The sequence below is a fragment of the Mytilus galloprovincialis genome, chromosome 3 (assembly GCF_965363235.1).
Source record: "Mytilus galloprovincialis chromosome 3, xbMytGall1.hap1.1, whole genome shotgun sequence".
Lineage (NCBI taxonomy): Eukaryota > Metazoa > Mollusca > Bivalvia > Mytilida > Mytilidae > Mytilus > Mytilus galloprovincialis.
The window spans coordinates 74,656,645-74,683,987 of NC_134840.1; the positions used below are offsets into that span (position 1 = coordinate 74,656,645).

General features: G+C 33.9%; 1 protein-coding gene across 3 annotated transcripts; it reads left to right on the forward strand.

Annotated features, from left to right (window-relative positions):
• Window positions 1–10,255: 10,255 nt before the first annotated feature.
• Window positions 10,256–27,082, forward strand: LOC143068922 (uncharacterized). Of its 3 annotated transcripts, none has more exons than XM_076243303.1 (18): window positions 10,256–10,542; window positions 11,068–11,180; window positions 11,659–11,944; window positions 12,360–12,453; window positions 12,923–13,005; window positions 13,341–13,480; window positions 14,000–14,099; window positions 14,553–14,665; window positions 16,525–16,686; window positions 17,221–17,328; window positions 17,793–17,915; window positions 18,752–18,880; window positions 20,660–20,828; window positions 21,008–21,157; window positions 21,737–21,856; window positions 22,768–22,871; window positions 25,768–25,941; window positions 26,607–27,082. In XM_076243303.1, the coding sequence occupies exons 1-18, from the start codon at window positions 10,401–10,403 to the stop codon at window positions 26,826–26,828; spliced, it is 2,532 nt and encodes an 843-aa protein (XP_076099418.1). In that variant the 5' UTR covers window positions 10,256–10,400; the 3' UTR covers window positions 26,829–27,082. The 3 variants fall into 3 exon arrangements, with proteins under 3 accessions (XP_076099418.1, XP_076099419.1, XP_076099420.1); XM_076243304.1 differs by having other exon boundaries at window positions 26,610–27,082; XM_076243305.1 differs by having other exon boundaries at window positions 11,077–11,180.
• The last annotated feature ends 261 nt before the right edge of the window (window positions 27,083–27,343 follow it).

Sequence of the window (27,343 nt, forward strand, 5' to 3'; positions counted from 1 at the left end):
TCATGGAGCTTACATTTTTTCATGCAGACTGAAACATAAAGATTACATGTTCTAACCATAGAAGCCGAAAAAACATATCAAACAGTTACAAATTTGTAGACTATGCAGGAAAAAATATGTTACTTAATAAAATGTTACCATGCAAATCAAGGTGATATTTCCATGGCATAAGCAAGATAATTAAAAAATATATGTATTAGAAGACATCTCTTCCTCTTAAGATTTTTCCTAATCTCACTTAAAAGATGTATTGGGTGTATGATAATGAAACAGCATCCCCTTGATACAAACACCAAATGCCTTCTAGAGGTCAACATTCTGTCTTTGTAAAATGAAGTGTTAAGTTTACAGCTTTTTAAACTTTAATATGCCATGAGTTTGGAGAAGTTGTGACTGAATTTAACATCGAATTTTAAAGGTCTGCCATATTCACCAATTTCCCTCAAATCAAAAATGCATTTTATTTATATTTAGTGACTACCACAACAGGAATCTAGAATTTGGAACAGGCATATGTGACAGGTGGATTTAACCTCATCTTTATAGGACTCAACTCAACACCTTTTTAGCTCACTCTTTCTAAAGGGCAATCTGTTTTTTAACAATCTCTTGGCATTCAATTTGGTTAACTGATGTCTTTCACTTTTTTTCCAAAAAAAAATCTCTGAAACTTCTGTTACAAAAGTTACCAGAGTGTTCCAAAGGGAATGTAGTTAAAAAATTGTATCCTGGACTTAATCCATTAAAAAACAGGTCTCTGTTGCTTAAAAATAGAACATAGCAGTTAAATGTAGTGTTTTGCCTATACTGTATCTCTAGATTGTAAGACAAGTTGGAGAACATGTATTGCTTTTTTTATCTTTCAATTTTTATTGTCTTATTTCAAAACTAAAACAGTAAAAAGCAAAAGTATCGTGGAAAAAAAATTCAGCAGTTCAATTTCTATATGAATAGAATTTTCAGAAAATTCTGACACTCCATTATGGAGTTATTGCCCCCTAAAATGTATTATATATATAGAGAGAAACTTTTAACAGATAAAAATCACTGGTTCAAGTAGATCTTAAAATAAGCAAATGTGATTTGCATAAACCATAAAAGATAAAGAGAAACTAGTTGTAAAAGAGTTTAGCATCTTAAATCATCAATCTTTAAGAAGTTATCATCCTTGAAATATAATTTGCCCCATTTATGTAGAAATCAAAATAGTTACAGAAAGTAAAATATATATTTGATACAGCAAAATAATAATCAACTAACTCTTCAAATGAGTTACTGCCCCTGCATGACAATTTTGGACATTTTTTTATTTTTTGCAGAAACTATAATAGATAGAGAGCAACAGTAAATAGCAAAACTGTTCAGCAAAATAAATAATCTACAAATAAGCCAACATTGTGTAAATTGTCAACTGACATCATAGAGAAGATGTTGCCGCTTGAACTGTAATATTGATCTTCAAAAATACCTTAACATAAGATTTTCAAACAAAACTGATCTCTAAAACATTTCCCACAAACTGAAACTTGCAATTCAAATGACAAACCTTTGTTATGAACTTATGAGCCATTACAATGAAAGCTTTAACATCACATTGGTTTTATTGATCATAGCTTGTTCATGTCCAGTGGCAAATATTTCATGCATTTTCAGGATAGTTGATTGGTTAAAAAACTTTGTATTTGCAATTTAACTTCATTTGATCACTGCAAATCTGAGAAATGCACATTGGTGAGTATTTCATAGGCATCAATATAAAACAATTTAACTATAAACTTTAGGCTTGGGCAAGAAATTACAATCTAAATGCAGCTGTCATGTGTTGAAACACTTGCTCGAGAACCATGATATACAGAAGCCACTCACACCATTTGCAATGAAGTGGGCTTACACAGATTTTCCATAACCCTAGCTTATTCATCAGATCAAGATACACATGGCCAATATTCTTTGATTCCTAGAAAAAAAGCCGTAGTTGGGAGCGTGTTATCCAGAAACCCCAGACTCTAAAGAGCTTCATGCAATGTATAGTTGTCTGTTTATGCATCAGTGATCATAACCTATTTACCTCAAAATCACAAGGCTGTCTGCCACTTGTTATGCACATAAAATTACCTATAAACAACGAATTGCAACTCTATATTTCTATAACCCCTCTTCTATATGTTTTGTCTCATAAATTACTCTGATCTTGACAATGGACATTAAAATCTCTCCCATCATTTGAAAATCAGCAATAAAAACCAAAACTGTTATTCAGAAACCAATCTAAAAATTAACATCAAATGAATGGAAAACAACTGTCATATTCCTGACTTGGTACAGGCCTTTACTTATGTAGAAAATGTTGGATTTAACCTGGTTTTAAAGCTAGCTTAACCTCTGACTTGAAAACCATTAATTGTTCTAAAAATATACAGATATATAGATATATGCAGATGTTGTATGAGTGCCAATGAGACAGCTCTCCATCCAATTCACAATTTGTAAAAAGTAAACCATTATACTAGTAGATCGAAGTACAGCCTTCAACACTTCAAACAGTCCTAAAACAGGGACAGCGATCTGGAATACTGTACCTAGGATTAATAGACTTCTTGCTCTTTCTTCCATCAGAGACATATAATACAATATATGCATTATATATATATTAGACTAAGAATCATGATGCCTAGACTACTGTACTAATAGTGGACCAAGATCTGCTTATATCCTTGTGTAGCACCTGATATTATCCCTGGTTATTGGTAGGTTCAGGCTGCTTATAGACTACTGTGCCAATAGTGGAGAATTATCAGCTTATCCTTCCGCAGCACCTGATATTATCCCTGGTTATTAGTAGGGTTCGCCCTGTTAGACTACTGTGCCATTAGTGGAGCCTGATCTGCTTATCCTTTTGCAGCACCTGATATTATCCCTGGTTATTAGTAGGGTTCGTCCTGTTAGACTACTGTGCCATTAGTGGAGCATGATCAGCTTATCCTTTCGCAGCACCTGATGTTATCCCTGGTTATTAGTAGGGTTCGTCCTGTTAGACTACTGTGCCATTAGTGGAGCATGATCTGCTTATCCTTTTGCAGCACCTGATATTATCCCATCGTTATTAGTAGGGTTCGTCCTGTTAGACTACTGTGCCATTAGTGGAGCATGATCAGCTTATCCTTTCGCAGCACCTGATATTATCCCTGGTTATTAGTAGGGTTCGTCCTGTTAGACTACTGTGCCATTAGTGGAGCATGATCTGCTTATCCTTTCGCAGCACCTGATATTATCCCATCGTTATTAGTAGGTTTCGTCCTGTTAGACTACTGTGCCATTAGTGGAGCATGATCAGCTTATCCTTTCGCAGCACCTGATATTATCCCTGGTTATTAGTAGGGTTCGTCCTGTTAGACTACTGTGTCATTAGTGGAGCATGATCTGCTTATCCTTTCGCAGCACCTGATATTATCCCTGGTTATTAGTAGGGTTCGTCCTGTTAGACAACTGTGTCATTAGTGGAGCATGATCTGCTTATCCTTCCGCAGCATCTGATACTATCCCTGGTTATTAGTAGGGTTCGTCCTGTTAGACTACTGTGTCATTAGTGGAGCATGATCTGCTTATCCTTCCGCAGCATCTGATATTATTCCTGGTTATTAGTAGGGTTCGTCCTGTTAGACTACTGTGCCATTAGTGGAGCATGATCTGCTTATCCTTCCGCAGCACCTGATACTATCCCTGGTTATTAGTAGGGTTCGTCCTCTTAGACTACTGTGCCATTAGTGGAGCATGATCCGCTTATCCTTCCGCAGCACCTATACTATCCCTAGTTATTTGTAGGGTTCGTCCTGTTAGACTACTGTGTCATTAGTGGAGCATGATCTGCTTATCCTTCCGCAGCACCTGATATTATCCCTGGTTATTAGTAGGGTTCGTCCTGTTAGACTTTTGTGTCATTAGTGGAGCATGATCTGCTTATACTTCCGCAGCACCTGATTGTATCCCTGGTTATTAGTAGGGTTCGTCCTGTAAGACTACTGTGCCATTAGTGGAGCATGATCCGCTTATCCTTCCGCAGCACCTATACTATCCCTAGTTATTTGTAGGGTTCGTCCTGTTAGACTACTGTGCCATTAGTGGAGCATAATCTGCTTATCCTTTCGCAGCACCTGATATTATCCCTGGTTATTAGTAGGGTTCGTCCTGTTAGACTACTGTGTCATTAGTGGAGCATGATCAGCTTATCCTTCCGCAGCACCTGATATTATCCCTGGTTATTAGTAGGGTTCGTCCTGTTAGACTTTTGTGTCATTAGTGGAGCATGATCTGCTTATACTTCCGCAGCACCTGATTGTATCCCTGGTTATTAGTAGGGTTCGTCCTGTAAGACTACTGTGCCATTAGTGGAGCATGATCTGCTTATCCTTCCGCAGCACCTATACTATCCCTAGTTATTTGTAGGGTTCGTCCTGTTAGACTACTGTGCCATTAGTGGAGCATAATCTGCTTATCCTTCCGCAGCACCTGATATTATCCCTGGTTATTAGTAGGGTTCGTCCTGTTAGACTACTGTGCCATTAGTGGAGCATGATCTGCTTATCCTTTCGCAGCACCTGATACTATCCCTGGTTATTAGTAGGGTTCGTCCTGTTAGACAACTGTGTCATTAGTGGAGCATGATCTGCTTATACTTCCGCAGCACCTGATTGTATCCCTGGTTATTAGTAGGGTTCGTCCTGTAAGACTACTGTGTCATTAGTGGAGCATGATCAGCTTATCCTTCCGCAGCACCTGATATTATCCCTGGTTATTAGTAGGGTTCGTCCTGTTAGACTTTTGTGTCATTAGTGGAGCATGATCTGCTTATACTTCCGCAGCACCTGATTGTATCCCTGGTTATTAGTAGGGTTCGTCCTGTAAGACTACTGTGCCATTAGTGGAGCATGATCTGCTTATCCTTCCGCAGCACCTATACTATCCCTAGTTATTTGTAGGGTTCGTCCTGTTAGACTACTGTGCCATTAGTGGAGCATAATCTGCTTATCCTTCCGCAGCACCTGATATTATCCCTGGTTATTAGTAGGGTTCGTCCTGTTAGACTACTGTGCCATTAGTGGAGCATGATCTGCTTATCCTTTCGCAGCACCTGATACTATCCCTGGTTATTAGTAGGGTTCGTCCTGTTAGACTACTGTGCCATTAGTGGAGCATGATCTGCTTATCCTTTCGCAGCACCTGATACTATCCCTGGTTATTAGTAGGGTTCGTCCTGTTAGACTACTGTGCCATTAGTGGAGCCTGATCAGCTTATCCTTCCGCAGCACCTGATACTATCCCTGGTTATTAGTAGGGTTCGTCCTGTTAGACAACTGTGCCATTCGTGGAGCATGATCTGCTTATCCTTTCGCAGCACCTGCTACTATCCCTGGTTATTAGTAGGGTTCGTCCTGTTAGACTACTGTGCCATTAGTGGAGCATGATCTGCTTATCCTTTCGCAGCACCTGATACTATCCCTGGTTATTAGTAGGGTTCGTCCTGTTAGACTACTGTGCCATTAGTGGAGCATGATCTGCTTATCCTTTCGCAGCACCTGCTACTATCCCTGGTTATTAGTAGGGTTCGTCCTGTTAGACTACTGTGCCATCAGTGGAGCATGATCTGCTTATCCTTTCGCAGCACCTGATACTTTCCCTGGTTATTGTAGGGTTCGTGTTCTCCTCTGAAACTACTAGAACAATTAGAAGTTTACAGCATCCGCATTCTGACATCTAATTTTAAACATGTCAATCAAGATCAATGTTGCCAACCAACTTTGCCGATATGGTTTAGAGATGTCTATTATCTTGAAACACGCCGTTGGAACATGAGATAGATGAAACTAGAACTCAGGAGCCTGTAACTCAAAGGTTAAAATTAATGTTAAAAAAGCCACTGGTATAGATGGTATCTCACCTAAATTACTGCATTTTGCTAAACCTGCTATTGTAAAACCCCTTACAGATATTGTTAATTTATCTTTATCATCATCGACCTTCCCTGACCGTCTTAAGGAAGCTCAAGTTGCACCTATTCACTAAAAGAATAGTGTATTAGAAAAGGGAAATTATAGACCGGTAAGTGTATTACCGGCTATTTCAAAAATTTTTGAAAATGCCATAGAAGTACAATTAGTACAGTACTTTGATAAAATCTTCAGTCCTTTTTTGGCAGCTTTTAGATCTGGTTTTGGATGTCAGTCAACTTTATTAAGAGTGATTGAAGATTGGAAATTAGCCTTAGATCAAAATAAATACCTTCAGCAGCTATCCTTATGGACTTGTCAAAAGCATTTGACGGTCTCCCTCATGACTTACTGCTACTGAAACTAAAAGCTTATGGTCTCTCCAAATCCTCACTTGATATGTTATATAGTTATTTAACAAAAAGAAAACAGTGTGTGAAAGTAAACCAAAATTTAAGTGGTATGCTTGACATATTTAAAGGGGTACCACAAGGTTCCATCCTTGGACCCATCCTATTTAATATTTTTATTGATGATTTGTTCTTTTTTGTAAAAAATTGTTCTTTATATAATTATGCTGATGACAATACTTTGTCAAAGTCTGGAAATTCGTTACAAGATGTAATTTCTGCTCTTGAGGAAGACAGCAATTATTTAATACAGTGGTTTTCTTCCAATAAAATGCAGGCCAACCCAGAGAAATTTCAAGCTATCTCTCTTGGCAAAAAAACACATGATAAAAAGATTGTGTTTGATTTGAATGGTATTTCTATATCATGTGAGGATGAGGTTAAACTACTTGGAGTTACGATTGATTTTAAATTAAACTTCAATTTACATATTTCAAATATTTGTAAAAAGGCTGCAAGGCAATTAAATGTTTTGAAAAGAATTGGAAAACATCTAAACAAACTAAGTAAACTTACAATTTATTACTCTTTTATTATGTCAAACTTTAGTTACTGCCCTTTGACTTGGCATTTCTGTGGGGAACAAAATACCAGAAAAATAGAAAAAAAATACAAGAATGAGCGCTTCGATTTATTTATGAAGACCATCAGAGCTCATACGAAACACTCGTGCAGATTTCAAACCTTCCATCATTAAAAACTCGTAGAATGCGCTCAATTGCCTTGGAGACCTTTAAAATAATTAATAAAAAATGTCCTTTATTTATTCAAGATTTAGTTGTTATAAAAAAACAATTCTTATAATTTCAGGTATGTAAACACTGCTGAGGTACCTAGACCTATAACCTCAAGTTATGGTAAAAGATCCTTTAGATTTGAGGCAGCACAAGTATGGAACTCACTTCCTGATGAGGCTAGACTCGTGACTTCTTTTGACCAGTTTAGGAATTATATAAATTCCTGGTGTGGGGGTCAAAAATGCTACTGCAGTTCATGTCGTTTCCACCCAGTGCTGTCTCAAAGCTGAAATTTCTTCCTTTCTTTTTATAATGGCCTTTTGCTCTGCTTTTTATGCATTTATTGAATATACCTACCATTAAATGCTAGTGCTTATATTTATTTATTTATTGTTTTTATGCTTTTAGTCTGTTATATTTTATGATCTTCAAGTGATTTGCTGATTCCCCCGTTTCAATGCACATAGAGGCGCTTGCCACATGAACTTTGACTCTGGAGGCTCACAAATCAAATAGTTTTGCTTTCATTATTTTGCATGGTTCATTTTTATTTCATTTGTATTTGGTAGTATTGCATGATGCTGCATGATTTTTTTATGTGATATCGGTTAAAGAGCTCATGTTTTGTTAAAAAGCTCATGTTTTGCTTGTTATTATGTATATATATGCCGACTCTAAATAAAATTTACTTACTACTTACTTACTTACTTGTTGCAGGTTGCCAGTGGCGTAGCTATAGGTCATTTTGAAGTGTACGCCCGAACCTTGGCGAGGAATCCAAGGATCCCAAAAACGGGTCCATGTCAAACAAGTGCTGTAGTGGGTTAGAGCTAGGGAGCGAGGCCCCCGGAATCGAAAGAGTTATCGAGAATTGATACCATTCCTGTCATTAAAACGCATCAGTAGCACCATACTTTAGAATCTAAATGGTATATTCCTCGGAAAAGTGAATCCATTTATCAGTCCATTACAGGATTTTAAAAAATCAAACATTTTCTTTAGAGACTTTTCTTGATCTGGAATATTAGTTTTGGTCCAAGTTTCATGACAGTCTGTGAAGTTTTATGCATTTATAATTTAAAAAAAGCCATACAGTCTCAGTTTAATACTGAAAAAGGAATAAACAAATTTACTTTCAAAACTTTGCTTCAGACAAAATTTGTACAAAATTCTTGGATTCTGCTTAAGTTTCATTAATTAGATGAATTTTTGACAAAGAAATTGTTGTGTAAAAAATGTAAAGTTCTTTTTCTTTTCTTTAGATTATATTTTTTTCTTTTCTTTTTTTTTTTTTTTATCAAAATTCAAGTGTACGCCCGGGCGTTTTGACGTTAACGTAGCTACGCGCCTGGTTGCTGTGTAACATATACGTTTTTCGTACATAAAGTAAACCGTTAGTTTTCTCGTTTGAAGTGTTCAACATTTGTCCATGTTGTCATTTCAGGGCATTTTAAAGCTGACTATAGTTATATGAGATTTGTACATTGTTGAAGGCCGTATGTTGACCCATAACTTAAGTGTTAATTTCTGTGCCAGTTGATCTCTTGTGGAGAGTTGTCACACTGGCTATCATACCACATCTTATTTTTATACGGACAGAAATTTTCAGGGTGTAGAGATCTATAGATACTATCCTTTCGTTTCATGTGTTTTATCATTTGATTTTTCCATTTGATTAGGGACTTTCCGTTTTGAATTTCCTTCGGCCGCGAGTTCAGTATTTCTGTGATTTTACTTTTTACATCCATATTGTCAGACTCACAAACCCTTTTTATCCCCTTTCTTTTTTGGGAATATTTGAAAAAAAGAAAAAAAAAAAAGAATAAGTAAAAATTGTCGAAATTTTCAGTTGACCTCTTATAGGAGAGTGGGTGATTTTAAACCTTTTTTGACGTGTTGAGGCAAAAAACATAGAAAGGAAAGAGAAACTATCACCAAGATAACATCTTCATGTAGGTCAACACAGCTGATATTTTTTTTTCGTTTAGAAGTCATCGCCCTTCATGCTTGTATCATTGGAAGACGATTTGTGTCCATTTTTTGTATGTAACCATTGTTGGACTTAAACTATACAATACATAAATGTAAATAAACATAAAATTCCAAAGTAATGCAAGACTGAAAAGAAAATGATTTTAGTTATTAATGCTGAAAATGTACAGATCGTTTTTCGTGTTTTTTTCTATAATTTTTGTGAAACACGCCAAAGTCATGAGTAAACCATCTCTAGCTAAGCAGTTTAATCAAAGGTCACATAAATACGGATTGAATGAGATCGAAATATTAACTTGCAAGTTAAAAAATCATCGGTAATTATTTCTTGACTTGTTTTGACAAAATTAAACCAAACTGGCTGTTGAACACTTTTTCACTTTCAATAATGGTTGAACAAAAAAAAAAGATATCATATTTTGATTTTAATTCATGCCTTTTTAAAGTTTAACCATTTTTAGAATTAACGTTCTAACAAGAATAAAAAGTTAAAACAAGATGTTACATTATTGAGTTCTGTATTTTACGGTTAGAGTATCTTAAAAAAAGTAGATATGAATTATTTCAAAGTATATAAATAATAATAATAGTATGATTTAGCCATTAGTGTCAATTGTTAGGATAATCTGATAAAAACTGTCCGGCACTTTGAAACGTAGATATGAAGTCCATTGTCGGATTAGTAGAGACATTACATTTTTAACAAAAAAATAATTATATGGGAAGATTTTAGCTATAGATGACTATTAAAAGATTAATTATTTAAGTCAGGCCGCCGGGAAGAATGTAGTAATTGACAAGCTTTTCGCCCTTTGGTCATATAGTATATCCGCTATTATCAAAATAATTTCTAAAAATTCTATACAATATTTGTATACATCTTAAATATTCCTATAAGTATTGATAAAAGACTCATTGCAAATGTATTGGATGATCTGCGTATAAGATAATGCATATAGTGAGTCTGAGTATAGCGACCCAATATATATATATCATCGCTAAACAGTGCTGATTTTTTTTTCTAGATTACAACTTTTATAAAAAAAAATCTTCATCGCGGTAAATCTAAGTGTGATTAGTTTCGTTTCGTAAATTTGATAAGGTAAATCTAGAATATCAATAAACCATCCATGTGCGTCCTTTGGCTGCCATTTGTAATTTAGGGTGGCAGAGTTAAATGCTTTGCAGAACAAGTGAAAATTTAGCTGCTTTACATCGTCACATTATATACCAAACAATTTGCATTTATTTCATTTTCATACATTACATCAGGAAACATGAGTGACATTGATCCAAATAAGTTAAAAGTTGCAGAATTGAGAGATGAATTGAAAGCAAGAAGCCTCGACACAAAAGGAACAAAAGCAGTTCTTGCCAGACGACTCACCAAAGCATTAAAAGAAGAAAAAGGCGAATCAGGTAGGAAAAATGTATAATAAGATTAAAGTTGACAATTGAAGTAAATGCTGAATGATTTGGAATTGTAAACAAAATGTTATGAAAGCAATATTTTTCGGTCTATGTGAGACGTTTCGGCCATAACAGTTACGGCCATTCCTTCGTTTCGGCTACAGCCGAATTGGCCATGGCTTATAAAGACGTTTCGGCCATGCATTTTGTCGCTTACATTGAAAAAAATGTTTGGTTATGGATTATATAACTTGTCTTGAGATGAAAGTAAGGAAATTTGACTTAAGATTGGTAAACACACACCTGCTAATTTACATGTATACAGAATATAAACTCAAAAATTCAGTGACCAATGCAAGAAGACATGAGCTTATTATATATAAAGTCTACTGGGTTCAAATGAAAATCTTGGTCAAAGGGACATATAAAGTGTATGTAAATCACAAATTGAGAACAAGAATAACATGAATGTTTCAATGAAGTGTAACGAGGGATGTTTTTTGTTTCAAGAACTTTAATGTTATTTACTAATAGGTTTTTCAGTTGGCGATGATTCCATGTTAGATGAATCCTCCCAAGATCAAGATACTAGTACCCAAAGTGTAGATGAAAGTTCTCAGGAAGCACCTGAAGTTTCAGAAGAAAAGGTATGACCAATTTTTGTATGTTATGTCTACGAGTTAAAATAACAAACGTGTAAAGACTTGTTAATATGTTTGTCTACAGTCAAACAAGGTAAATTGGAAATATAATGATAGCAAATTGCATTTCAGTCAAAAGAAAATGACATGCTTGAATTAAAGTTTTGAAATAAAATGATTATCCTTTCTTTTCATCAAAGCTAAGTCTGTCAGAAACTTGCGAATCATTTTATTCCACTCATTACTAGAAGTAGATATTGAAAGCTAAATTGACGTTTGATGGGTGGAGAGTAGCCCATGTAACAGTGTAGAAAAGTTCATATGTATGCAATAAAGATATAATTTAAAAAAAAAGTTTATATTCTATACTGAGCATTGGACATGTACTCCTTACATAACCTCACTGAGTGGTCTAGAAAGAGGTTGGCGATTATCTAGGTCATGACATTTAATTTTAACTACTTATTCTATATTTTCTATTCAGCCTGCTGAAGAAACTCCAATGGAAGAATCAGTAGAAGAACCTAAAAAGGAGGAAGTCAAAGAATCACCTAAAAAGGAAGAACCAAAAGAATCCCCCCAAAAAGAGGAGGAACCCAAAGCAGAAACTGCAGCTGAAGAGAAATCAGAAGAAAAAACAGAAGAGCCAGAATCCATTGAAGTAGATAAACAAAATGGAGAGGAGAAAGCAAATGGGGAGTCTACTAATATAGAAGAAGAGGTTGCTGGACAAGAATTACAAACAGTAGATGAAGCTACATGTGATGATGGTAAGTTAGTGACAAAATACAGTTTTAAGATGGGTTCTCTGACCAAAAATATCTGGTCATTTATTATTGGATAGTGTTGCAGCCAGATGGCAGCTCTGAACTGTTTCTTTGCAATGATATGAGAACTGTTCAACCAATCCTTATAAAAAATCATGGTCAAGTTTAATTTGTAGGTTTTCACTTATCCTGTAAATTGAAGATAAAAATATTAAATGACATTTTCAAATGTAAGGAAAATTGTTATTTGGTTTGATTATTTTGATGCTCTGGTCTAGTGATAAAATTCAAAACATGCTGAAATAGTAGCATATATAACTTGTCAATTCTTTTGTTTGATAATGACCAATGGTTTTGTTAAATGTGTCCACATCACCAAATAAGAACTTGTGAAATTGAATTTTAATGTACATTTCAGATGATTCAAAACACAGAAGGAAAAGATCAAGGTCCCATGACCGTCACAGGAGTAGATCAAGGGAAAGAAGGAGATCTCATTCACGAGAAAGAAGGTATATTTTGTACAGTGCTGATATTTTAGTTGAACATCACGTTGAATTGCAAAAAAAAATCTCCCCTTGACGTTCAGCACCAATCATCATTATATATATCTTTACAATTGTAATACACACTGACAGCCATTGTTGGTTTTATTTTCATCATCAAAATCATACCTGCAATTATAACATACAAAGTGAGGTATGAATAAATCTTACTAGACCAACACTCTCAGGTTGGATTCTTTACATGCTGGCACAAAAGGCGTTGATCTGCAGAAAATCACATCATTTGCTGTAACTTTTAAGTGTCACATGTTAAGAAAGAGTCGGCATATAACAATTATAACTTCTTCAGGTTGACCAGTTCAAGACTGAACTTGAAACCACTATTAATTTGCATATCCTACCTATAGACAACATGTCTATTGTTAAGCAAAATTTATAACTAATAGCAGCATTTTATTTATGTAATATATTACAGGCGCAGTCGCAGTAGATCCCCAAAGAAAGTTGTTATGGAGGATGAAACCTGGGAAACATCTGAAAGTGTGTTGTTTGACAGATGTAAGTACTTAAAGTTTCGTTTAAATACATTTTTTTTTTTTTTTGGCAAATGTTAATGTTCACTCTGACTATTTTACAATATTTAACATGTTTAAGAATTGCAAAATGTATATTGTACATTACAAAGTAGAAATTTTGAACATTTGTCCATCAATCTTATATAAGAATGGTGTTCAGCTGCCATTCTATAAATTTATTTTTATAGGCTAGAAAATTCTAAATTAATCTCCCCAAGATGTTCTTGGACAACAATTAATTTATTATATCCCCATTCATTAATTTATTGTATGGATAAAACATTATCAACACTTTCTAATGGCCGTTTTTTTTTGCAGTTAACTCTGATTTGAGCTTGAAGCTTGGAGAGAATAATCTTTCAGCTGTACCCATGACAGAGGATGGCTTTGCCATGATGTGGGCAGGAGTACGTGCAAATTATGGAATAACAAAAGGACAAGTAGCATATGAGGTTAAAGTAAGTATACCTTAGAATTTAAATAATAATGGAAGTTTTATAACTGATGTTTACAGTTTTTTGTTTGTATGTTGTGGTCAAAGAATGATCATTTGTTTGAATTCAATTGGTTGCAGGTAGAACATATTTGAATCCATGTTGGTTTGAGGTTAGAATAAATGATTAAACAATAGAAGATTAGAGCATCTTACAGTTGTAATTACAATTTGAAGGGGTATTCAAGGTCAGAAATATGAATGAGTTATGTACTGTGTCCAAATGGCAGAGACTGCTAGCTCCTCAAATTGATTCACCCTTTTAATAGCATAAAATGAAGAACACTGGTCATGCATGATAACAAAATTGAGATAATGCTTGCTTTGTTCAAAATCTGTTTTCCAAGAGATGGTTGAGACCTTGTTTTCAATCAGTTGGTATAAAGAACTTAAAACAGATTGACTTTGATACAAGGACATTGTCCTCACCTGTATGTGTTTTACAAAAATAATTTATGAAAAAATGTGTTTATTTTAATTTTAGTTGCTGGAAAATCTGAGTGTTGACCATTTACCTCCAGAAGAAATAATCACACATGTACTTCGTGTTGGATGGTCCGCTTCAACCACATCTATGCAATTAGGTAAAATTTGATTATATTTATTTAATCTCAGATACTTTGATCAACGTATTTATGGGTACTTTCTAGGCAGAATAGAAGGTATTACTAGCATTTTAGAACTTTTAATACTCATGCCTGCTTTGTATAAGACTTGACAACAATGTAGAACCTCACAAGGAAAGAATTAGCTAGACAACATTGATCATGACATCATTGTGCTGCATTCTTAGTGGATAAGCAGTAAAACCCAGTTTTAAAGAGTTTGACTTGTTAATCCTAAACCTGCACTTGGAGGCGAGACAACCAAGATACCAAAAATAATTTCAACTGCAATTAACAATGTGGTTTTCTGTTTTTTTCTCTCTTTAAAAAAATTTCAAGATAAACATCAAAGTTGACACCAAAAAAAGAAATTTATCATATCTCTTTACATATAAATATTTGTAAAGTCTAAATGATTATTTGTTATTTCAGGAGAAGAACCTTTATCTTTTGGATTTGGTGGAACTGGAAAAGCTTCAACAGACACTAAATTTATTGATTATGGACAACAATTTACAGCAGGAGATGTCATTACAGCTTATGTTGTAGGTTTCAACTGCTAATTTAAAATTTTTGTTTTTATGTCCCCCTTTTGTCTGTCCCTCTTCAGGATTTTGGTGTATGTAATTTTTGATGAAGTTGATGTCCACCTGTTCCCTATGATATGATCTTTCTACTTTTAATGCCAATTTTCTGGTCCACTGAACATAGGTAATGATAGTGCAAGTGGGACATCCATGTACTGTGGAAACAATTCTTGTTCAAAAGGGTTTATTTTCTTTTTATAAGTATAAAAGTATTAGATGTGCTGTTTAATTTGAGGGGTAAAGTTTACTTCTCATGGAGTTTTCCATGAGAAATAGAAGATTATCCATATAAATAAAATTATCTACAAGTTATCATTTAATGATATTAAAGCAAAGACGAAGAGAGTCGACTGTTTATCATAAATTTTTAGTTTGTTAACCAGATTTTTTTGACAAAAATGTTGGTTATTGATTTGGGGATGTACGGCGGGCGGGCGGCAATCAAATGTTGTCCGTGCATTAACTCGTGAACCGTTCAACCAAAGCTTTTAAAATTTTAATATGTTATTACTGACAACTATACGAAGGTCAAGTTCAATAATGGCGATTTTGACTTTTACCGTTCAGGAGTTATGGTTCTTGAAAGATTGAAAAATGGAGTTTCCAGTCGTGTCCGTGCATTTACGCATAAACTGTTCTACCAAAGCTTCCTAAATTTTAATATGTTGTTACTGATGACAAAATGGAGGTCAAGTTCAATAATGACGATTTTGACTTTTACCGTTTAGGAGTTACAATGTAAGGTTCTTGAAAGATTGAAAAATGGAGTTTCCAGTCGTGTCCGTGCATTTATGCATGAACGGTTCTACCAAAGCTTCCGAAATTTTGATATGCTGTTACTGATGACAAAATGGAGGTCAAGTTCAATAATGACGATTTTGACTTTTACCGTTCAGGAGTTGTGGTTCTTGAAAGATTGAAAAATGGTGTTTCCCGTCGTGTCCGTGCATTTTCTCATGAACCATTCAACTAAAGCTTTTGAAATTTTAATATGTTGTTACTGATGACAAAATCGAGGTCAAGTTCAATAATGGCGATTTTGAATTTTAACGTTCAGGAGTTATGGTTCTTGAAAGATTGAAAAATGGAGTTTCCAGTCGTGTCTGTGCATTTACGCAAGAACTGTTCTACCAAAGCTTCCCAAATTTTAATATGTTGTTACTAATGACAGAATGGAGGTCAAGTTCAATAATGACGAATTTGACTTTAACCGTTCAGGAGTTATGGTTCTTGAAAGATTGAAAAATGGAGTTTCCAGTCATGTCCGTGCATTTATGCATGAACTGTTCTACTAAAGCTTCCGAAATTTTAATATGCTGTTACTGATGACAAAATGGAGGTCAAGTTCAATAATGACGATTTTGACTTTTACCGTTCAGGAGTTGTGGTTCTTGAAAGATTGAAAAATGGTGTTTCCCGTCGTGTCCGTGCATTTTCTCATGAACCATTCAACTAAAGCTTTTGAAATTTTAATATGTTATTACTGATGACAAAATAGAGGTCAAGTTCAATAATGACGATTTTGACTTTTACCGTTCAGGAGTAATGGTTCTTGAAAGATCGTAAAATGGCATTTCCATTCACGTTGTAGCATTTACTCATGAACCATTCAATCTAAGCTTTTCAAATTTTAATATGTTGATACTGATGACAAAATGGAGGTCAAATTTGATATTGACGATTTTCACTTTCACCATTCATCAGTAATGGTTCTTGTGATATTGCCAGGACACAAATAAATGTTAATAAATCCGGTTTGCTGTCGTTGTGACAGCCTCTTGTTTAGAAATGTATTGACCTAATTTTCCATATTTCAGGATTATGAAATGGATGAAGAGGAAGCATACTTGTCTTATGCAAAGAATGGAGATGATCTTGGCATTTGTTTTCAAGTAGAAAAATCCAAGTTGGAAGGAAATGCAATGTTCCCACATATTTTAACCAAGAATACTTCATTTGAGATCAACTTTGGTGCACAGGTAAGAATTCACAACATGGTGTCATTAAATTTTTTGCTTTGCTAGAAATGCTCTTCAAAAAAAAATTGTTAGGGGTTGGCATCATCTGTTGGTCCTGGTAAACTTTGCGAGCCTTTTATGGATGATTATCAGACTTGCTGTGAATAAACTACACAGGGAACCATAGCTAATGCATTCATTCAAAAGGACATGTGAACTTACTTAAGTTTAAAAATCTTGACCAGATAGAGATGTGGAAAACATTCATCGAATTTGCAATAAGTGTCCTCAAATTTAACAAATTCCTGTGGTGTCACTTCTCTTTTAAGGGAATATCCATATCTAAGTTGGCTGCTAAAGCTTATAAATTATAAAAATGATTTCTTAAACTGGTAAGCAAAACAAAATCTTAATTTTAAAAAGTTTAATCAGACATAACTCTAATGGATAAATATTTGCTTCAAACTATTGTTAATTCAAGCTGGATGAGCAATAATTGACTAGGTATCTGACTTTCCATCCTATGTTTTATTATTATTTTACATTGATTTCTAGGAAGAACCTTGGTTTGAATTGAAAGAGGACTTTGTGTTTATTGATAAAGTACCATTGGAAGAAAGAGTTAAAGGAATTGCTCCACCAGAAAAGAAAGAAGAATGTGAGGTATATCTTCATCTTACATGAATGCAGTGTAAATATAATGAAATTAGTCGTAAGCTAGAGCAGGCTTGATATAGTCAAGATTTTGATCAAAGGAATTTTATTTTAGAAAAGAAATAGTATGATATGTCTAAAGAAATAACGAGATGTGGTTTAATTGCTAACGAGACCACTATCCACCAAAGTTCAAATTAAATAGATGTAATCAATTAAAGGCAACTGTTTGACCTTAACAATGAATAAAACCTATTTTGTATAGTCCGCTATAAAATGCCCTGACATGAAAAGTATGAAACAATTCAATTGAGAAAACTTATGGCCTTAAATATAACAAAACAATTTACAAAAAAATAAAACAAATATTTCAGATATGAACCAACATCAAACACTGAATTTCATGCTCCTGACTTGGGACAGACACATTAAGAACGTTCATTTATGAAAACTTATTTGTTGGATTTTTTTAGATAATCTGTATGGTTGGATTGCCTGGTGCAGGAAAGACATACTGGGTTGACAAATGTGTGGCAGAAAATGCTGACAAAAGATACAATGTACTTGGGACCAATAATATCATTGACAAAATGAGGGTAAGTCGAATTTAGGAAAATTTCATAAACTAATAGTATGATGAATGAAGATTCCTTTGCCGAATCAATTGAGACATTTTATCCCCTCTCTTATGGAGGGGCCATTAAGTTTTACTTCTGCATGCCCCAAAATAACTGTTTTCTAACTTGATTTGCCTCAACCTAATGTTTAAAAATTCATACACTGGGCCATAAAAAAGAATAGGTATGTTTGCCCAAACGCTACCTACCCAGAAAAAAGCTGCCTACTCAAATTCTTTTTTGTCCTGATTTTAAGAAGTTTTTTTTTTATCAGATAGGCATTAAGACTAATAGACACCTGATATTTCAATTTCTCTTTTTCAAAAAAAAAAAAAGAAAATGCCTACCTACCTACCCACTGTCTCAACCTTTGGGTAGGGTTTGGGCAAACCAAAATATTTTTAATTGTGGCCCTGGTTATTATCACAAAACACTGATCGAGTGACACATTCTTCATTTATTAAAAAAATACTGTCTATTGAAACATTGTACTGAAAAATGTAAAATGAGAAAGTAACCTGATGACAGAAAAAAGCTGAAAGACCTAGAGGTTAGCATATAATGTATGACCACCAGTAACACAGTTTTGTATAGTGAATGTCAAGTATTTGTTGATGCACTTTCTTGCAACTTGGGATGAATTTAGAATTTCATCAAAAGTAATTTGTAAACATTGGAGGTTATTGAATTTAGCACAAGGTTACACTGTGATTTGAGCTAATGAATATGATACAGTGTATTGGTGTTAATTACCAATATTGTTGACATAAATAAAGTAATAAGGTTAAGTGAAAAGATACCAATTTTCATTATAGGTAATGGGTCTCCCTCGTAAGAAGAATTATGCTGGACGTTGGGATGTATTGATCGACAAATCTACAAAATGTCTGAACAAGCTGTTAGAAGTAGGAGCTACTAAAAAGAGGAACTACATTTTAGATCAGGTATGTTAGGAAAAAACACTTGGTAAGACTTAGGGTATGACTGTAAAATGGTTGTTGTAACTTGAAACTATCGCTTTAATTCGTGAATTGCGGTATTTTGTATTTGCCCTGTGTTTGCTACAACTGGTTGGAAGAGTAACTATAACTTTCTGCACCATTTCCGTGAGTCCAGAAAGAATACATGGACTATAAAGGGGGAATATTTATTATGGATGTAAATGTATACATTGGGATTTGCTGTGACACACAATTTATGAATATTAACCGAAAAAGGATATGTGGAGATTTTTTGGAGTACACCTGACTGGAATTTTAGTGAAATGGATTGATGTTATTTTTATTGGAGACATACATTTGAACAAGGAATTATCATTAAATTTGAAACAATATACATTGCATTGAATTGCATCAATATACAACTGATGGAGAAAGAGACAACATATAAAGACTTGACAAGTTTTTGTTATTGAAATAAAATTCTACATAGATTATAGGATTTCTGTTGTTTGAGATATCCCGGCCTTTAGTACCATGGGGTTACTGAATCTAAAGTGTAAACTGAAGTATGTTTATGCAAGCTTAATGTTGTTTAGAGTCTCTAGGTTATACTGAAAATATGTTGCTTTTGATGTAATAGAGTGTGTTGGTAAGTGTTTGTCAAAGTGGCAGCACAAATTGGTTGATATGTTACTGGGTATACAAACTAGTTGTAGATCTAATATGGTTAGTATAAGAGGTATATAGACGTAGGTCAAACAGCAATATGTACTCAGCATGATTTATTTGAATTCTTTTGAGATGGGTTGATTATGATAAACATTGGATGCTTACATATTCGTGATATTAGTACAGGGGCATACATATTTAATGCATGATAGTCGTCATAAGAAATAGGATCTTGGGTGAATTAAGAGAGTATAATAGTTATATATATATAACAGACAGTTCATTTAAACGATGATTTAAATCTGTCTTGAAAATGAACCACGCATGTTTCAAGTTACATTGACCAATTTACAGTCATCCAAACAAATTGTATTATAAAATGTTTGCATGGAATTATATTGCCACAGTTTTTCATGAGTAGTGTTGGCAAAAATGTATGAAAGAACATAGTCACAGCCTGATACAAATATATGAAAGGAGCAATATGTCAGTAGAACAAAATATATCCGAGGAGCTATATTTCTGTAGATACAATTGTATTGAAATAACAGGATACTTATACAAAATATATGAAAGGATCAAAATATTTGCTTTAAAAACACTAGAGCTAGAATTTCAGCAAGTCAATACACACAGGATAGGTAGGTATGGTAAGTAAATAACATTTTATTTGTGACTGACCTTACATCATCCTCCCCTGGGATTCCTCTTTTCAGAGGTAAGTGCTTTTCTTTTTTGAGACTCCTCCCTTGAAGTAGTTTAATCAGCATAGAATCCAGGAGGATCCAAGTAATGTATAGACACATTCTACAACTTGTACTGTAGACCAGTTACCATATATATTTGTTGATACTGAATCTGTACTGATATTATTGATGAAGAATGCTGTATTATTATGTTGTGGTGATGGCGAATATGAAGCCTTGATAATTATGTATATTTGATGTATTATTGAATGGGGATAGGGGTTGGACAGATCACCAGGATAACAAAGGTAGGTAGGGGAGGGGTCATACCATAAATTTATTTGGAGGATGATGTTGATGATGCCATCTATGGCTGCCATGTATTTAGCAAGAATAATTATCTATATATTCTTTGTTGCCATACTAGACAAATGTGTATGCATCCGCAAGAAGACGTAAAATGCAGCCTTTTGAAGGTTTTCAACGTAAAGCAGTTGTGATTGTTCCCAGTGATGAAGAATACAAAAAGCGCGTTGAGACACGAGAAAAGGATGAAGGCAAGGATGTCCCTGAAAAAGCAGTACTTGAAATGAAAGGTAGGCTGTGAAGACACAACACATTTTAAATTACACTTAAGATATTTAAATATTGATGTAGAAACTGTGTTTTATGTATGTTAAAAGCTGTTTCATTAAACCTCACCTGGATATTTAATGGAACAGCTTGTTTCTGTCACTTCTACCATGTACTGATTGTTATGTAATGGTATTTTCAGCTAATTTCACACTACCAGAAGAAGGTGTTCTGTTTGATACTGTAGAGTTCATAGAACTTGACAAAGAAGAGGCAACTAAACTTGTAGAGGAATATGTAAAGGAAGGAAAGGCTGCATGTCCTCCTCCATCCAAGAAAAGCAGATTTGAAGGTCAGTCTTTGATAACAAGATTTTAAGTGTCTCATCTGACTGGTTGAATGAGCATGAGTCAAATGATACATTTTCAATCAAGGTTCCTAATTTGCAGAACTTAATTGTAATGTATCTGTTTGCAAAAAATAAATCTGAATCTTTTTTCAAAAACAACAATGAAAGAAGGAAGTCAATAATTTTTATCATACACTTTGCAGACAAGAGAAATGGATATATACTGCAATAACCATTTCTGTCAATAAATGAACTGCTGTTTAAAGGAATATATTTTGTCTGGAACTTAATATGGTTGATTGTTATCATGTCATCAATGGTCAGATCTGTTGGACAGTTACTTCCAGTTTGATGGTACTCTGAACTTTTAGTGTACCTCCTGCGTATGGAATTATTTTATTACTGAGTGAAAAGAATTGGGGTATTCTTTGCACAACAATAATTAATGTTTTATTTGACAGATTTACAATACTATTAATTCAAAACACACCTATCGATACACAAATCAGTTTCATTGGGATTTATATTAGTAGTTTTAAATGATAATTCTTAATTAATTTATGAATATTATGTTATCATCAGATCGCAGAGACAGCAGAGGTGACAGGAGACATAGTGGAGGACGAGATAATTGGAGGGATGATAGACGACGAGGTGGCAATAGCTGGGGAGGTGGTGGTGGTGGACGAGGAGGAGGAAGAGGTAAGATTTATATATAGATAACATATATAGCGGGTTATTTTCACGGGTGTAAAATTTCACGATTTTCATTGAATAAGGTATACAAAATATTTTGGTGGATTCAAAACTTTTATCAATATCTTTGCATGTGCACTTAAAAATTGGCGGAATTTATTATGGTGATTTTGTTCTATCTGTGAAAATAAGCAAAATTTTACATCTCGTGAAAATGACCCGCTATACAGTAAGAAACGTAAATTGTCCTAGGGTTAAAATTTTGTGGTTTTGTCTCTAGATAAGATTTCATGGGAATTTAATTTCGTGGTTTCCAGTAAATTGAAGTAATATTATATGAAGGTTAAATTTTTGTTGAGATATTCTTTCCACAAAATAAACAAAAGTAAATCCTCCACTAAAATTCTGCTTTTACAGTAGATGATAAGCTTTCAATTGGACAACCAGATGTGAATATTAGCTGCATATATAATAATATTGATGGTATGATTGCCAATGAGACAACTATTCACTAGAGTAAAAATGAAGTAATTATATGTAAATTTACTGACTTCAACAAAGAGAAATACCTACACTGTATTACAAAACAGTTTATGAAAAAAAATTGACACACATGAACCAAGAAAAACCACTCAACTATAGGCTCTAAAAGAATGTGGCCTGGTTCAACATTACTGTGAGCATTCAACCCTCTACTTTTACAGAAAATGTTTTTATAGTACAATACTTTTAACATGATAAACTAATAGAATGAATTTTTTAAGCCATGTTCGTTTCAAGATTGTGATCTTTGAAAATATACTTGTGTAGCCTATTTGTTGTTTCACAATCAGTTCTTATTGAATGTCAATTCAGCTTGTTAACATTAATGTGAAGAAAGATTTCCAGTTTGAACATCAATACATTTATCATTTCAGATTATGGAAGGGACAACAGGTATGGCGGTGGAGGTAGAGATCGTAGAGATGATAATAGAAGTTGGGATAGGAGGAGAGACGACAGAAGTAGTGGAGGCTGGAAGGTATGAAAAATATATTACTTAGTTAACAAGAATTTGAAAGTTAAAATCACATTTTTAGCTCATCTCAAGTGAGCTTTTCTTATCACTTTGCATCCTGCGTCCGTCATCAATAACTTTTACAAAAATCTTCTCTGAAACTACTGGCGCAAGTTAAACTAAACTTGGCAACAATCATCATTGGGGTATGTAGTGTAAAAAATGGGAACGGTGACCCGCCCAACCAACCAAGATGGCCGCCATGGCTAAAAATAGAACATAGGGGTAAATTGTAGATTTTGGCTTATACATGTATCTCTGAAACTGAAACATTTAGAGCAAATCTGACTGGTGGCAAAAATGTTCATCAGATTAAGATATATCTGCCCTGAAATTTTCAGACAAATCCAACAACCAGTTGTTGGGTTGCTGCCCCCGAGTTAATATTATTATGGAAATTTTGCATTTTTTTTTTCTTATCTTGGATATTATTACAGTATCTAATGAGATTTTGTACTATTAGTTATGATTTTAACATTATTTTACATGATTTCCAAAGCATCAGTAAATACAGGTGAGCGACATAGGCTCTTTGGAGCCTCTAGTTTTTAGAAGCCTTGCCATCCATATCAATGTGTACCAACTTTCTTTTTTTTATAACTAAGGCCACACCAATTTGATTCCTTGTTCGACGGACTCTCCCGCACCTATTTTTTTCAAAACAGAATTTTTTTTATATTCCCGCTTCCCGCATCCGGAAATGTAATCATGACCATTTCCTGCACCGTTTTTTTTTTGGTAAATATTATAAAAAGATATCAACATTTGTTTTTAAAATCACAGTCTAACCTGTATATAACGATTTTAAACATAAAAGCACCCCACCACACTTTGTAAATATCTGTGAGAATATTTGTTTCAGCATAAAACCTATTTATCCAAAGCGGGAGTGCTCCGATATAAATTTATAACAGCGGATACCCGTAAAGAACAAAAAATTGGTTACTTTCCCCCTTACTTATATTCCCTATCAAAAAATATTCGTTGTTAGAATAAAGTACAAAGAACTTCTGAAGGATTTGCCTTCAACTGCAATTATATTGTATGCTGACGAAACAAAACTATCCATAGCTGCTGCATGTTTATGCACCTGTCCTGATTGATTGAGGGGCCTGTCCTTCAGCAGTTATTGTTTGTTGCTGACTGCTGTTGTTCATTGGTATTTTCCCGTTTGGATATACATGATATATAAATTAGATCGTTGGTTTTCCTGTTTGAATTGTGTACGCTAATATTTTTGGGGTCCTTTATAGCCTGCTGTTTGGTCTGTATCAAAGCCCTGTGTAAAAGGCCGTACTTTGACCTGTGTTTGTTATTATCAGGTTGAGAACAACCCTCCCTCAGACAAGGGGTCAGTTTACTGATGTAGAAAAGAAAATAGAAATACCAAGGATTTGTATAGTTCTTCTATACAAAATCTTTGAAAACTGAGAATTTTGTACTCAAAAAGAGGAGAGTTACATCATATTTTAAACAACTTTTTCTAAAAGAGGGGTCCACTTATTTTGAATAATATTAAACTGTTAAAGTAAATGTGTTAACTTGGTTAAAGTCCAGGAATATTACAAAATTCTTTGACATGTTTGACCATTTAATACCAGATAGATATATAGTTCTTTGAGAAAATATGAGCCCTTTTGTACAAACAAATATATTATAACTTATATTGATCCCTCATAAAACATGTAAAAGGGATATTTATAACATTAAGGGGTTGTCCCCAAACTGATTATGACTTGGATGGAGAACTGTCTCATTGTCAGTCACACATACATAGACCAGATTTAATTATTTCTTGGTGAACAGAGAAAAAATACTTCAGAAATTAAAGAAATGTCAAAGTACAAGTGATAAATCAAGCTTTAATATTGTCAAAACCTACTATTTTATGTTTACAAAAAAAAATTATAACGCTCGCCTTTACTTTTCAAGCTTCGCCTCAAAAATTTGCAAATTAAATATTTTTTATTAAAATTTTCAAATCGCTCGCTCGCCCCAAATTTTGGAGTCCAAAAATCTGTACAACAAGAAATTAAATTGGTGTGGCCTAAATGGATAGTTTTCATTATAAAACTTATGTACATATACCTTTTTCTGAAGAAAACTCCTTAATTTGTCCACATTCAGAAGAAGTTTCATTTGTTTTAATTGCTTGTTTCCAGGAAGCAATTCGCCAACATATTTTCTGTATATGCAAGTGACCTTATCTTGACCCGTCTTGTAAAAATCCGGTGATTGCAATATGCATGAATCTGTCAATAAAACAAACAATTATCTGATTGTATGTGTTAAACATGTGCTCAATATCCATGCTTTTTGTTGATTGTTTACCATAATTGAGAAAATATGTCGGGGGGGGGGGGGGGGGGGGGGATTGTTTCCTTGAAGGAAGGAAGCAATTAAAATAAAGTAAACTTCTAAATGTGAATAAATTAAAGAATTTTTTTCAGAAAAAAAGTATATGTACATAAGTTTTATAATGTAAACTATCCATTGAGTTATAAAAAAAAACATATGCATTATTTTTTTTTAATCTGAGGTTTCTTATGACTTTAACCATCTTCAGAATATAGTATGTCTATGTAACATTTTGATTGCTTTAAAATATACCATTACAGATTTTGAAATCCTTTACGTAAAAAATGTAAAAATTTTAAAAAGAATTCATAGCTATAAAAAAGTTTTAAAAGAAAATGAACAAAATAAGGAATACAGACTACATTAAGCCTAGAACTTGTGTCATGGTTATATTATGAAGACAAATTTAAGTTACATATTGTTGTAAATCTCAACTTTAGATTATGAGTCGGTCTAACTTTTTGCCATTGGATGAAACTTGAGATGAAATTTTATATTGTAGGGCCGAGACTCCAGGAGTGGTGGAAGTAGTTATGGAGGTGGTGGTAGACAGGGAAGCGGTGGATGGGGATCCCAAGGGGGTGGACAATGGGGTAACCAAGGGAGTGGAAATTGGGGAAACCAAAGCAGCTGGGGTAATCAAGGAAATTGGGGTAATCAACAGCAAGGATATGGGGTAAGGCATTTGCTTAAACATAAATATATTTATGATTTAATCTTATAAGAATGTAGTAGAATTCTTTAAAAACAATAATATGCTATTACCAATACTGACATGATTCTTGTGAATAGATATAGAAAGATGTGGTGTGAGTGCCAATGAGACAACTCTCCAACTAAGTCACAATTTGTATAATTAAACCATTAAAGGTTAAACTACAGTCTTCAACACAGAGTCTTGGCTCACACAGAAGCTTGTAATTATACTTTCAAGTTGAGAAAAACTGTCCAGAAGAGATATTTTGGGCAAATATACAATATTTTGACCTTGAATCAAACGAAATAAACTCTTTTAAGAAGTAGGATTGAACTTCTGTCCTAACTTTTGGCAAGTAAATAAAATATGAAAAAAAAAACTTTCATCATAATGAAAATTTTGAAATAATGTATGGAAACAAGAATAATTGCATGGTAATAATTAATGGTAGCTGAGAATCATTCTCCACAATTTACGGAGAAATTCAAACAGTTTTCTTTTTGTTAAGAAATTACATGCATCTTGATTTGATTACAAAATACATTCAAACTTGATTAGATTACAATATCAATTTTAATTAGGGGCTTAATTCTTGAACTTGTGTATGTGTTCTTAAAATCTAATGAGTTTATTTCCTTTTGTAGCAGCAGTGGGGTAATTATCAGCAAGGAAACACAGGCTATGGAAGTGGAGGATGGGGAGGACAAGGACAACAACAACAATCCTGGTCAGGTCAGCAGCAACAAGGATCTGGTTGGGGTAGTGGATCATATAACCAAGGATCATACGGCTCAGGAACCAACCAGGGAAGTGGCAGCTGGGGTGGTAGTGGTGGCAGCAGCAGTTACAACAGTTACAGAAAATAAACTCTTTACTCTATCTATCAGAGACATATTTTTATTGTTATATTCTGAATGAAAATGAAATCATCTTTTAATTATGTAAAATAACATTCAATTTCGGAAATGTGTTGTGGACATTAAATGTTGTAAATTGAATGTTTTTTGATAACAACATGAAGTAAATAGAAAATTTATATAGAATTATGTGTCAACTATCAGTTGTAAAATCGTCATCATTGTTCATTGTTGATCATCTGTACATTAAATCATCAAAATCTTGTTTGTTTCTAATAACAGTGCCTGCAAGTAAGAATTGCAACTATAAAACTGGGTACAGTTGAGTGTTAAGCTAATATACTTGGATATTCTCAATACTGTTTATTGCTCTCATCACTGTTCATATGGACAATCTCATTGGAGCTGTAAAGTAGAGAAAAATTTAAAATGGATGGAAATATTGGAATGTGTCAAAGAGACCATACTGTAAATTCAGAAATTATTACGTGCATGTATTATTGCAATTTTGTCATTTGAGACTA

Excerpts from the sequence above, each read along its gene's own strand:
- LOC143068922 (XM_076243303.1), top strand. The coding sequence starts at position 10,401 with ATGAGTGACATTGATCCAAATAAGTTAAAAGTTGCAGAATTGAGAGAT. Across the intron at positions 16,687-17,220 it reads AGATCAACTTTGGTGCACAG|GAAGAACCTTGGTTTGAATT; the intron begins GTAAGAATTCAC and ends ATTGATTTCTAG. Across the intron at positions 18,881-20,659 it reads GGAACTACATTTTAGATCAG|ACAAATGTGTATGCATCCGC; the intron begins GTATGTTAGGAA and ends TTGCCATACTAG.